Below are 11,522 nucleotides of genomic sequence, written 5' to 3' on the forward strand. Positions count from 1 at the left end.
AATAAATACTCATCTCATATCTCTTTTCTATTGTTAACGAGATAATTTTTTAATATCTCATTTATACTATACATAAAATATACAAAAAATAAAAAATATATAAATACGGACAAAATGATTTCTATAAATAAAATATGAGAAGAATATTTATTTTATAAAATAATTTTTAAATTATTTATTTCAGTAATTATTATAATTAATTTATTTATTAAAATAAAAAATCTTATATATGGGGGAGGAAATCACTTTTTCACTACGACTTCGTCAAAAGTCAAAACTGACATGATTTAGAAAGTATTGTATAGGCAATTTGTACTAATTAAAATTAAAATTTAAATAATATTCTAATATCAAATAGTAATTTTTTGAAAGGAACATCATTATTATTATTTTGGAAGGAGTGGTGAGTAAGTAATTCCCTCAATCTGTGAATTAAGATAAATACAAGCTGACTTTTTGTATAGAGAGAGAGAGAGAGAGAGAGAGAGAGAGAGAAGGAGCAAAAGCAAAGTGTCACTTTCTGAGTTTATGATTTGTACACGTTAACCACTCCAAATCGCTGCCATTGCCAACACACTCAAATCTCAATTCAGATGCTTTTGTTGCGCTTTCACCTTCACTTTCTCATATAAGAAGCAGAACCCACGCACACGAAGACAAGGCATGCACAGTACATGTTTGCAGAAAGGACGAAGAAGAAGAAGAAGAAGAAGAGATCATGAAGTTCTGCAAGAGATACCAGGAGTACATGCAAGGCCAGGAGAAGAAGCTTCCTGTTGTTGGCTTCAAGAAGCTCAAGAAGATGTTGAAGCGCTGCTCCCGACGACACTCTTCATCATCATCATCTCGATCATCTTCTTCTCTTCCACTCAACACCTGCCCAGATCAATGCCCAGGTCACTTTTCCATTCAAAATCTCTCTCTTTTTTTTCCCTTTTTTCCCCCCTTAACTTTTTGCCTTCAATTCAATCACATGCATGACCTATTCTTTGTTTTCCATACACCAAATTGATTGCATGTTGAGCTTTACTTGTGATTATGAATTAATTGTGCTGTGAATGTTTTTCATTCAGTGTGCGATGGAACCTTCTTCCCTTCGCTTCTCACTGAAATGTCAGCCATAGTAGGCTGCTTCAACCAGCGGGCTCAGAAATTGCTGGACCTGCACCTCGCTTCTGGTTTCAGAAAGTACTTCTTCTGGTTCAAAGGCAAATCACAAGGGAGCCACAACGCTCTCATTCAAGAAGGAAAAGACCTTGTTACTTATGCACTCATAAACGCTGTTGCAATCAGAAAAATACTGAAGAAATATGATAAGGTATTGCATTATTTGTGTCCCTTTTTGCTTGTTATGTTTGGAGTTTGGACAATTCAGGTGAAAAATTATTATGAGGCGTGTTAATTAATTCTTTAATTTGTATATGATTATTACTTATTTAATTCAATTGTATTTGTCACTGCATGCAGGTTCATTATTCCAGGCAAGGACAAATGTTCAAGTCACAGGTCCAGAGTATGCACAAGGAAATTCTGCAAAGTCCTTGGCTTTGTGAGCTTATGGCCTTCCACATCAATCTGAGGGAAACTAAGGTCCAGTCTAGGAAGGCACATGCTTTCTTTGATGGATGTTCTCTCACGTTTAAGGATGGAAAACCAGCACTCACTTGTGAGCTACTTGATTCCATCAAAATTGATATCGACTTGACTTGTTCTATATGCCTGGTAAGTTATTATTATTTGTTGGGTGTATTGGAACTAAATTTTTGTGCTTTATTCACATACCGAGTATCTTCATTCAGATTGCAGTCCCACTGTAGTTATTTATTTGTAGATTACTGTTGCTTGGATGCAGTCATGCAAATAGATCTAATCAAGTTAGAGATTGTGTCAGGATTTTAAACCGAAGGAAAAACTTTAGCTTTCACCAAAATGTAGAAGATACTACCTCAGAATTCATAAACTGTTTTCTGTATGATTTCATACTGTTTTCTGTTTTTAGAACTTTGTGAAGAAAACTAGAAAAGAATGAAAATAATAAAACTTTTTAGCCTGGAAACAAAAAGTACTATCATTGAAAATAAGAAGTAAACAGACCCTTAATAATATCTAATAATTTTTGAATGTATAGCTCTAAAGAATTTAACTTTCAATTTTATCTTCTGAATATTTGGAGTACATCAACAATATTGATCCCCTCTTGTTCCTCAATGACAGGACACAGTGTTTGATCCAGTTTCTCTAACCTGTGGCCACATATTCTGCTATATTTGTGCTTGCTCTGCTGCATCAGTATCTATTGTTGATGGAATTAAGGCATCCGATTCTAAGAAAAAATGTCCTTTGTGCCGAGAGGTAACCCCCTTATCAGATATGATATTTGTATTGCAATTTGCAAGCTCTCCTGCAACTCCTTTGCTTTGAATGAAATGTAAAACCGAATGTCCATTCTGATTATTGCATCCAAAACTTATGTTTAAGAGGTGCAATGGATACTCAACCATGATGTAATGGACTATGAAACACATTGTAATATCAAACACACATGATAAGGATGCTATTTCATGCTTCATTTGCCTTTAGGCGGAAAAGCATTTTTTTATCTGATGAATTAAGAGTTTCATTGTTCTTTTTTGTCATCCAATCCATTCTCAGGTTTCTATGGCTTTTGATATAGTGAGCAACTAAGTCGGCCACTTTTTTGGATAATAGATTAAATGTCTGTCACACTGACAATAGAACTTATGCTAAGATTTCTTTTCATATTGCAGAGTGGAGTGTATGAAGGAGCTGTGCGCTTGGAAGAACTAAATATACTGTTGGGCCGAAAGTATGATCCTATTTGTTCCATCATCAAAGTTTACTTTAAATTTTGGAGGAGTGCTTACAGTGTATCCTTTGTAACTCTATTAATAAGCTAATGTTTGAAATACTTGTACAGCTGCCAGAAATACTGGGAGGAAAGGGCTCAATCAGAAAGGGTAGAGAGGCTTAAACAGATAAAGGAACACTGGGAATCGCAATGCAGGTTATTCGTAGGTGTCTAAGCAAAACGAGTCAAGAAGCCATCTCAGATTCTGCGGTCAAAGCTTAAATGTGAATACACATTTGCTGATATATGGTTTGTATATAACATTCTGAATCGTGTTTGTTAAAACCGCTTGTAAGCTGGTGTTACTTCTCAAGAAGGGGTTCTTTGTCAGTATCACTAATAAGAAAGGGGTGTTTCCTTGTGACATAAATTTTCAAGCAAAAAAACGGGAATTCAGTGATGAGATAGAAGCCGATTCCCTTTTTCTCTTTCTTTCTTTTCTGTCCGTAAATTGTATAAGGAGCTGTAGCCTAACTGGATACTGGATAAGATAATAACCAGTCTTCGTAAATAGTTTCGTGCATAATCAATTTCCGTGATTCACGGGCAATTACATGAATGCTACCTTGAAAACTCTGTATATGAATTGGAGGGAAGCAAAGAAAAGGACATGCACCAAAACATAAATTTTGCTTTCACACTTGATGATAGGACGAGAGACAGAACAAGGTGATATTTAACATCAAACAATAACAGGAGCCTTTCATGTCGAGTCATTAGATATCATTAGTGAAGAATTTAATAGTTCACATAAGGTCTCAATGATCAAACTCGTTTTAAAGCAACTTTTACACCCATATACCAGGAATAAATTTGCAAGCAGTAACAGGATTTCCTAATGATCAAACTTGTTTCGTTTCGAAGTGTGTCAGTAAGTACATGTAATGTAAAAGATGAAAAATACATCCTTAGTGTCGCAAAATTTGATTTGGAACCAGGGTAATAACGACAACATCCATAGATCAAAATTACAACCTTCAGTATGGCATATTTCACTTGCTCAAAATAAGGGGATTCTTGTTTTTATGCATATGATACCTCTTGCATAGCTTCTCTAAAGTTGCAACTGAATGCTGCATGGGGTTTAGCTTTATATCCATGAGCATACTCTGCAAAAAAGATGAAACACATATAAGCACCCATCTCACAATTTTTTGTAACCACAAACATGTAATTTAAGCATTAATCTCATAATCTGGGAGTCCTGAAAATACAAAGCAATATCAAACCTTGTAATCATCTCCATATTTATCAACCAGCCGGCTGATATGAACGCGCTGAATCGCAGTCAAAGGTTGAGGAAGAGCACCCCTACCATCTCTCCTCTTCTTTCCTAGAGCTGACTTCAAATCTACATGAACCAAAAAGATATATCAAAAGTACCCATCTTCCTAAGTGAAAATTAAAATACATGCACCTTGATAAAAGAAATTTAGACTGATATAAATGCCCTGGATATTATTGGAACAAAACTATGAATCTAGGGTTCAAGGCTCAATTACAAGAACTAGCTAAACTAATTAACATTTTATAATTTATTAGAGAAGGAAGCCAATTAATTAAAGCACATCAGAGAAAAAAAATCAGAAGAAAATTCAAAGATAGAAAGGGAGTGGGTTACCGTCTTCTTCGAGGTCACTGCCGGAATCGTCAAGGGCGGAGTAGTCGTCGGCGGGGGGAGGTGGATCCTGAAGCGACTCGGTGTCGACGATTTGTGGAGTGCGATATTCGGTGCTGAGCAAATTAGGGTTGGAGACGACACCGAAGGACTTGTAGTTCTGAGTTACAGTTCCCTGGTCGTCCCAGGTGGGGTCGAGGTCCGCCACTGACTCTGCCAGCTTCGACGGAACGGAAAACGCCGGCTTGAAAACCCGCGGTTTCTTCTTCGGCAACCCTACTCTAACCTTTGTACGAGATTGCTTGTACTTTCTTCGCGACCTTCCCATCCTCTCTCTTTTTCTCGGTCAGTGAAGTGTGAACTAGATTTGATGAAGAACCAGAAATTTGGGTGCAGCTTACGGAGGAAGGTGCAAGGCAAGGGTTTATCGCGATGTGAGGGGTTTAGGGCACACGTGTATCAAAATTCCATTTTGATCAGATATCGAAGCGGTGTCGTTCGCTCAGAAGTTCCACGCTATAGCATTTAACAATTTAGCATCAATAAATGGTTCATATTTTTCTTGTCATCTAATTTGGAAACAAATATCTCTTTAATTTTTCTTTTCTTTTTTAATATAAGAGTTTAATTTTAATTTCTAATACCCGACCATCTAATCCTAATCTAATTTCACTTGTTTAGAAAAAATTTTAATTAATTTATTTTTTTGTGATATGATATGGTACATGAAAATTAAATTTTAAGTCTAATTAGAAAATTAATTTTTTTAATCAACAAAAAATTAAAACATTTATTGTGTGCTGTGGTCCTCTCATTACATATGATTGAAGGCACATGATTAGCGAAAAAGAAATAAGCAAATTTGCTAGATGAGTATGCTTCAATATGGTGTCATTTGCCTGAAAAGGATTAGTAGTATTTTTGTGCCTGGATTCCATTGTATTTAGTTACATCAAAATGCACATTTTCTCAATTTTTAGAAGTATTTAAAGCAAGAGGTATGCTTGCTAAATGAACATAACATGATAACAATCGGTTTTATTGTTGAGGAGTCATATTAATAAATTGAAAGTGCCATTCAACATCATCAATGGTACTAGTCATCAGAATATGCCACCTATTGTTGTAAAATAAAGGATATATAAAATAAAGATGTATAAATAGAAGACTCTATTATTAATATAATTAGTTCAATAATTTTATATATATATAATAATATTATATGTTGTATTGTGTATATATATACAAAGATAAGAAAAAGTATTAAAAATAAAGAGAGAGAGATTTGCATTTGATACTATCTCAATATAATAAAGATGGTTAATATTGCTATTAATATTATATGTAAAGAGTAATAGAAAATAGAATTTAAAATACTTATAAAATAAAAGAAGAGAAAGAATTGTAATAGAAATATAAGGAGAAGAGTATTTGGTTGTAACATAAAGAAGGAATAGATTTCTTATTACTTATCACAATATAATAGAAACTTATATATTTACTACTTTTATATATTAGAAGCGTATTAAGGGGAGGAGAAAGTATAAAGAGAGGAAGAGGATTTTTTTATTGCTGTATCTCAAGACTCGTACAACACCCCCTATTTATACATGCATGGGGTCTTTATTTTCAACATGCATTTAATCTTCATTCTCTTTTGAAAATATAAGTTTTACATGGGAATGGGCATCCACGTTGCTTGTTCTTATCACAATACTCCCCCTTGGATGCCCATTTAGGATTATTGCCTCATTAAAACCTTACTAAAGGAAAACCCTGTGGGAAAAACCTTAGTGAAGGAAAAAGAGTACAATATCCTTTGTGATGGGGACTGCCTCATTAAAAACCTTGTCAAGAAAAATCCAATGGAAAAAAAACCTGACCAAGGAAAAAAGAGTACAGTCTCCCCCTCTTGCTGACATTATTTAATATTTTGAAATCGACGCATCCCAATCTCATGTACCAATCTTTCAAAGGATGATTTTGGGAGTGACTTTGTGAATAAATCTGTCAGATTGTCACTTGAACGGATCTGTTGGACATCAATTGTCCCTTGATTTTGAAGATCATGAGTGAAGAAGAATTTGGGAGAAATGTGCTTTGTTCTATCGCCTTTAATGTATCCGCCTTTAAGTTGAGCAATGCATGCTGTATTATCTTCAAACAGGACAGTTGGAGCTATCTTATGATCAATTAGTCCACATGATGACATAATATATTGAATCAGACTCCTTAGCCAAAAACACTCGCGACTAGTTTCATGAATCGCCAGTATTTCAGCATGATTAGAGGATGTTGCAGCAATTGTCTGTTTCGTGGACCTCCAAGATATAGCTGTACCACCATATGTAAACAGATATCCTGTTTGAGATCTCCCTTTATGTGGATCAGACAAGTAGCTAGCATCTGCATAGCCAACTAGTTGTGACTTGGATCCATAGGGGTAAAACAATCCCATATCAACCGTTCCATGAAGATATCGAAAAATTTGTTTGATTCCACTCCAATGTCTTCTGGTTGGAGAGGAACTATACCTTGCTAGTAAATTCACCGCGAATGATATGTCAGGTCGCGTATTATTAGCAAGATACATTAGTGCTCCAATGGCACTAAGATATGGCACTTCAGGACCAAGGATATCTTCATTTTCTTCTTTAGGACGGAATTGATCCTTTTTCACATCCAAAGATCTTACGATCATTGGAGTACTTAATGGATGTGACTTATCCATATAAAATCTCTTCAAGATCTTTTCTGTGTATGTTGTTTGATGAATAAAGATCCCGTCTTTTATATGCTCGATCTGCAGGCCGAGACAAAATTTAGTCTTTCCAAGATCTTTCATCTCAAACTCTTCTTTTAGAGTTTTTATAATTGTTGGAATCTCTTCAGGAGTCCCAATGATATTTAAATCATCAACGTACACAGCAATTATAATGAACCCAGATGTAGTTTTCTTTATGAAAACACATGGGCAGATATCATCATTCTTGAAACCGTTTTTGGCCAGATACTCAGTAAGACGATTATACCACATTCGTCCAGATTGCTTTAGACCATATAAAGATCTTTGTAATTTGACTGAGTATAGCCCTTGTGAATATTCATTGGATGGTTTAAATATCTTTAATCCTTCAGGGACTTTCATATAGATATCCCGATCTAATGAGCCGTATAAATAGGCTGTTACCACATCCATTAAATGCATATGCAGTTTATGATATGCAGATAAACTGACCAAATAACGCAAAGTTATCGCATCCACTACAGGGGAATACGTTTCTTCATAATCTATACCGGGCCTTTGTGAAAAACCTTGTGCCACAAGTCGGGCTTTATAGCGCACAACTTCATTTTTCTCATTTTGTTTTCTCACAAATACCCACTTATATCCAACAGGTTTTACATCTTCAGGTGTACGGACTACAGGTCCAAAGACTTCACGTTTTGCAAGTGAGTCTAATTCAGCCTTCATGGCTGCTTCCCATTTTGGCCAATCATTTCTTTGTCGACATTCTTCGACTGATCTTGGCTCAAGATCCTTACTTTCATGCATGATATCTGATGCCACATTATATGCAAATATTTCATTGACAATTGTCTTATTTCGATCCCATTTTTCTCCTGTAAAGACATAATTTATCGAGATCTCGTCATTTTCACAATTTTCAGGTACCTGAACGTCTTCTGGCGTTATATCAGAATTCTGGACAACTGCCGGTGTCTTTACTATGTCTTTTTCAACAGGAATCGTATTTACCTCTTTTCTCTTTCGAGGATTTTTATCTTTGGAACCAACAGGCCTGCCACGCTTCTGGCGTGTATTTGCTTCCGTGGCTATTTGTCCTACTGGGACATCAATTCGAATTGGGGCATTTTCCGCTGGTATGTAAGATTTGGTTATCCTTTTGGTATCGGAAAATGCATCAGGCAATTCATTTGCTATTCTTTGCAAATGTATAATCTTTTGAACTTCTAGTTCACATTGCCCTGATCGAGGATCTAAATGCATCAACGATGATGCATTCCAATTAAGTTCCTTTTCAGGAAGCTTATTCTCTCCCCCTAATGTTGGAAATTTTGATTCATCAAAATGACAATCCGCAAACCGGGCTTTAAACACATCACCAGTTTGTATCTCAAGATACCTCACTATAGAGGGAGAATCATATCCAACATATATCCCCAATTTTCTTTGGGGTACCATTTTGGTGCGATTAGGTGGTGCAATGGGAACATATATTGCACACCCAAATATTCTTAAATGGGAAACATTTGGCTGCTGGCTAAAAGCTAATTGTATAGGAGAGAATTGATGATAACTCGTTGGCCTCAAACGAATAAGTGCTGCGGCATGTAAAATAGCATGCCCCCAAACCGAGGTTGGGAGATTTGTTCTTATAAGCAAGGGTCTAGCAATTAATTGGAGGCGCTTAATAAGTGATTCTGCTAACCCATTGTGTGTGAACATAAGCTACTGGATGTTCAACACTTATTCCATTAGCCATACAATAAGCATCAAAAGCTTGGGAAGTAAATTCACCAGCATTATCAAGACGAATTGCTTTAATTGGATTTTTTGGAAATTGTGCTTTTAATAGAATAATTTGAGCCAGTAATCTCGCAAACGCCAGGTTGCGAGAAGATAATAAGCACACATGTGACCATCTCGAAGATGCGTCTATGAGGACCATAAAATATCTAAAAGATCCACATGGTGGATGAATAGGTCCACATATATCACCTTGAATCCTTTCTAGAAATTCAGGGGACTCAAATCCAATCTTTACTGGTGATGGCCTTAAAATTAACTTTCCCTGAGAACATGCAGCACAACAAAATTCACTAGTTTTAAGAATCTTCTGGTTCTTTAGTGAATGTCCATGAGAATTTTCAATAATTCTCCTCATCATGGTTGTTCCCGGATGACCCAAACGGTCGTGCCAAGTTATGAATTCATTTGGGCTAGTAAACTTCTGGTTTACAGTGGCATGTGATTCAATTGCACTAATCTTGGTATAATACAACCCAGATGAAAGAGAGGGTAATTTTTCTAATATAACTTTCTTATTTGAATCATGAGTTGTGATACATAAATACTCATGATTTCTCTCATTCATCGTCTCAACATGATATCCATTTCGGCGAATATCTTTGAAACTCAACAAGTTCCTCAGAGACTTGGTAGATAATAGTGCATTATTTATTATAAATTTTGTTCCTCCAGGAAACAAAATTACAGCTCTTCCGGAGCCTTCTATCACATTGCCTGAGCCAATGATAGTATTAACATATTCCTCTTTTGGCACAAGATGGGTAAAATATATATCACTTTTGAGAATAGTGTGCGAACTTGCACTATCCGCAAGGCATACATCTTCATTACATATCCTTGCCATTCTTCAAAAACAAATAATAAAATGAGTAATATGCACAGTTAAATTGAATACTTGATCAGAATTATTTTTCTAAGAAACACTGTACATAAGATAATGTCATATACTGAAATTTTATTTTAAAATTTGACACATTTAATAATTTCAAAATTCATATTAATATTTCATTATTTATGTACATCACGTAAAACTTAACAATAAGTTCTTTACATTATTTATTTACATATATACTTCACAATCCCACATATTAAACTATTCCATCATTGATCAAATGACCAATATTTCCTTCAGGGTCCTCAAAGAAATCAGATACATCATAATGAGTGGTGGAGTTCTCAGCATCATTTGAAACAAAATTTGTTTCCTTTCCTTTGTCGTTCTTTTTCAAAGATGCCTGGTAAAGATCGACTAGGTGCCTTGGGGTACGACAGGTACGTGACCAATGGCCCTTTCCACCACAGCGGAAACACTTCTCCTCGGTTGATTTATTCTGCCCGATATTCCTTTCTTTATCTCACTTCTGGTGAGATTCTCTCTTTTGAACATAATTCTTTTTCCTTCCATAATTTTTCTTGTTATTAAAAGCTTGCCATTTACCTCTTCTGGGGTAATGATTTGCCGCATTTACTTCAGGAAATGGGGCGGCGCCAGCTGGGCGCGCTTCATGATTTTTCAATAAAAACTCATTGTTGCGCTCGGCAACAAGAAGGCAAGAAATTAACTCAGAATATTTTTTAAACCCTTTCTCTCGATACTGCTGCTGCAGGAGCACATTCGAGGCATGGAAGGTTGAGAAAGTTTTCTCCAACATATCATGATCAGTTATTTTTTCCCCACACAATTTCATTCGTGAGGTGATTCGAAACATTGCAGAATTATATTCATTTATAGATTTAAAATCTTGTAAACGCAAATGCGTCCATTCATATCGGGCCTGAGGAAGTATCACCGTTTTCTGATGATTATACCTTTCTTCAAGGTCTTTCCAAAGATCTGCAGGATCTTTTAATGTAAGATATTCATTTTTCAATCCCTCGTCAAGATGACGACGAAGAAAAATCATGGTTTTGGCTTTATCCTTTTGGGATGCATTATTTTCAGCCTTAATGGTATCTCCAAGATCCATTGAATCAAGATGGATTTCAGCATCTAATATCCATGATAAATAATTGTTTCCAGATATATCAAGAGCATTGAATTCAAGATGAGAGAGCTTCGACATAATGAAAAATTACCTGAGTCTTCCTAAAAATTTGATCAGAGTCTCGTGCTGATAACGTGTTGTAAAATAAAGGATATATAAAATAAAGATGTATAAATAGAAGACTCTATTATTAATATAATTAGCTCAATAATTTTTATATATATATAATAATATTATATGTTGTATTGTGTATATATATACAAAGATAAGAAAAAGTATTAAAAATAAAGATAGAGAGATTTGCATTTGATACTATCTCAATATAATAAAGATGGTTAATATTGCTATTAATATTATATGTAAAGAGTAATAGAAAATAGAATTTAAAATACTTATAAAATAAAAGAAGAGAAAGAATTGTAATAGAAATATAAGGAGAAGAGTATTTGGTTGTAACATAAAGAAGGAATAGATTTCTTATTACTTATCACAATA

At 35.0% G+C, this 11,522-nt stretch overlaps 2 protein-coding genes across 2 annotated transcripts; one reads left to right on the forward strand and one right to left on the reverse strand.

The window, feature by feature from the left end:
* The first annotated feature begins 492 nt into the window (after positions 1 to 492).
* LOC130935272 (E3 ubiquitin-protein ligase NLA) lies at positions 493 to 3,380 on the forward strand. The gene is made up of 6 exons (XM_057864958.1): positions 493 to 896; positions 1,074 to 1,318; positions 1,468 to 1,722; positions 2,215 to 2,352; positions 2,769 to 2,827; positions 2,939 to 3,380. Exons 1-6 carry the CDS (start codon positions 719 to 721, stop codon positions 3,042 to 3,044), a joined length of 981 nt encoding a protein of 326 aa, XP_057720941.1. The 5' UTR covers positions 493 to 718; the 3' UTR covers positions 3,045 to 3,380.
* A 164-nt stretch (positions 3,381 to 3,544) lies between these two features.
* Positions 3,545 to 5,002, reverse strand: LOC130935273 (nucleolar protein 16). The gene is made up of 3 exons (XM_057864959.1): positions 4,491 to 5,002; positions 4,099 to 4,220; positions 3,545 to 3,978 (listed from the first exon to the last, which is right to left on the reverse strand). Exons 1-3 carry the CDS (start codon positions 4,813 to 4,815, stop codon positions 3,862 to 3,864), a joined length of 564 nt encoding a protein of 187 aa, XP_057720942.1. The 5' UTR covers positions 4,816 to 5,002; the 3' UTR covers positions 3,545 to 3,861.
* Positions 5,003 to 11,522: the final 6,520 nt, after the last annotated feature.

The sequence above is a fragment of the Arachis stenosperma genome, chromosome 6 (genome assembly GCF_014773155.1).
Source record: "Arachis stenosperma cultivar V10309 chromosome 6, arast.V10309.gnm1.PFL2, whole genome shotgun sequence".
NCBI lineage: Eukaryota > Viridiplantae > Streptophyta > Magnoliopsida > Fabales > Fabaceae > Arachis > Arachis stenosperma.

What these genes read in the sequence shown, in the direction of transcription:
- LOC130935272 (XM_057864958.1), top strand. Translation starts at nt 719, where the DNA reads ATGAAGTTCTGCAAGAGATACCAGGAGTACATGCAAGGCCAGGAGAAG. An exon ending in TGACTTGTTCTATATGCCTG is followed by an intron (nt 1,723 to 2,214) that starts GTAAGTTATTAT and finishes CCTCAATGACAG; the next exon opens with GACACAGTGTTTGATCCAGT. An exon ending in AATATACTGTTGGGCCGAAA is followed by an intron (nt 2,828 to 2,938) that starts GTATGATCCTAT and finishes ATACTTGTACAG; the next exon opens with CTGCCAGAAATACTGGGAGG.
- LOC130935273 (XM_057864959.1), bottom strand. Translation starts at nt 4,815, where the DNA reads ATGGGAAGGTCGCGAAGAAAGTACAAGCAATCTCGTACAAAGGTTAGA. An exon ending in CAGTGACCTCGAAGAAGACG is followed by an intron (nt 4,221 to 4,490) that starts GTAACCCACTCC and finishes TGGTTCATGTAG; the next exon opens with ATTTGAAGTCAGCTCTAGGA. An exon ending in AATATGGAGATGATTACAAG is followed by an intron (nt 3,979 to 4,098) that starts GTTTGATATTGC and finishes TCTTTTTTGCAG; the next exon opens with AGTATGCTCATGGATATAAA.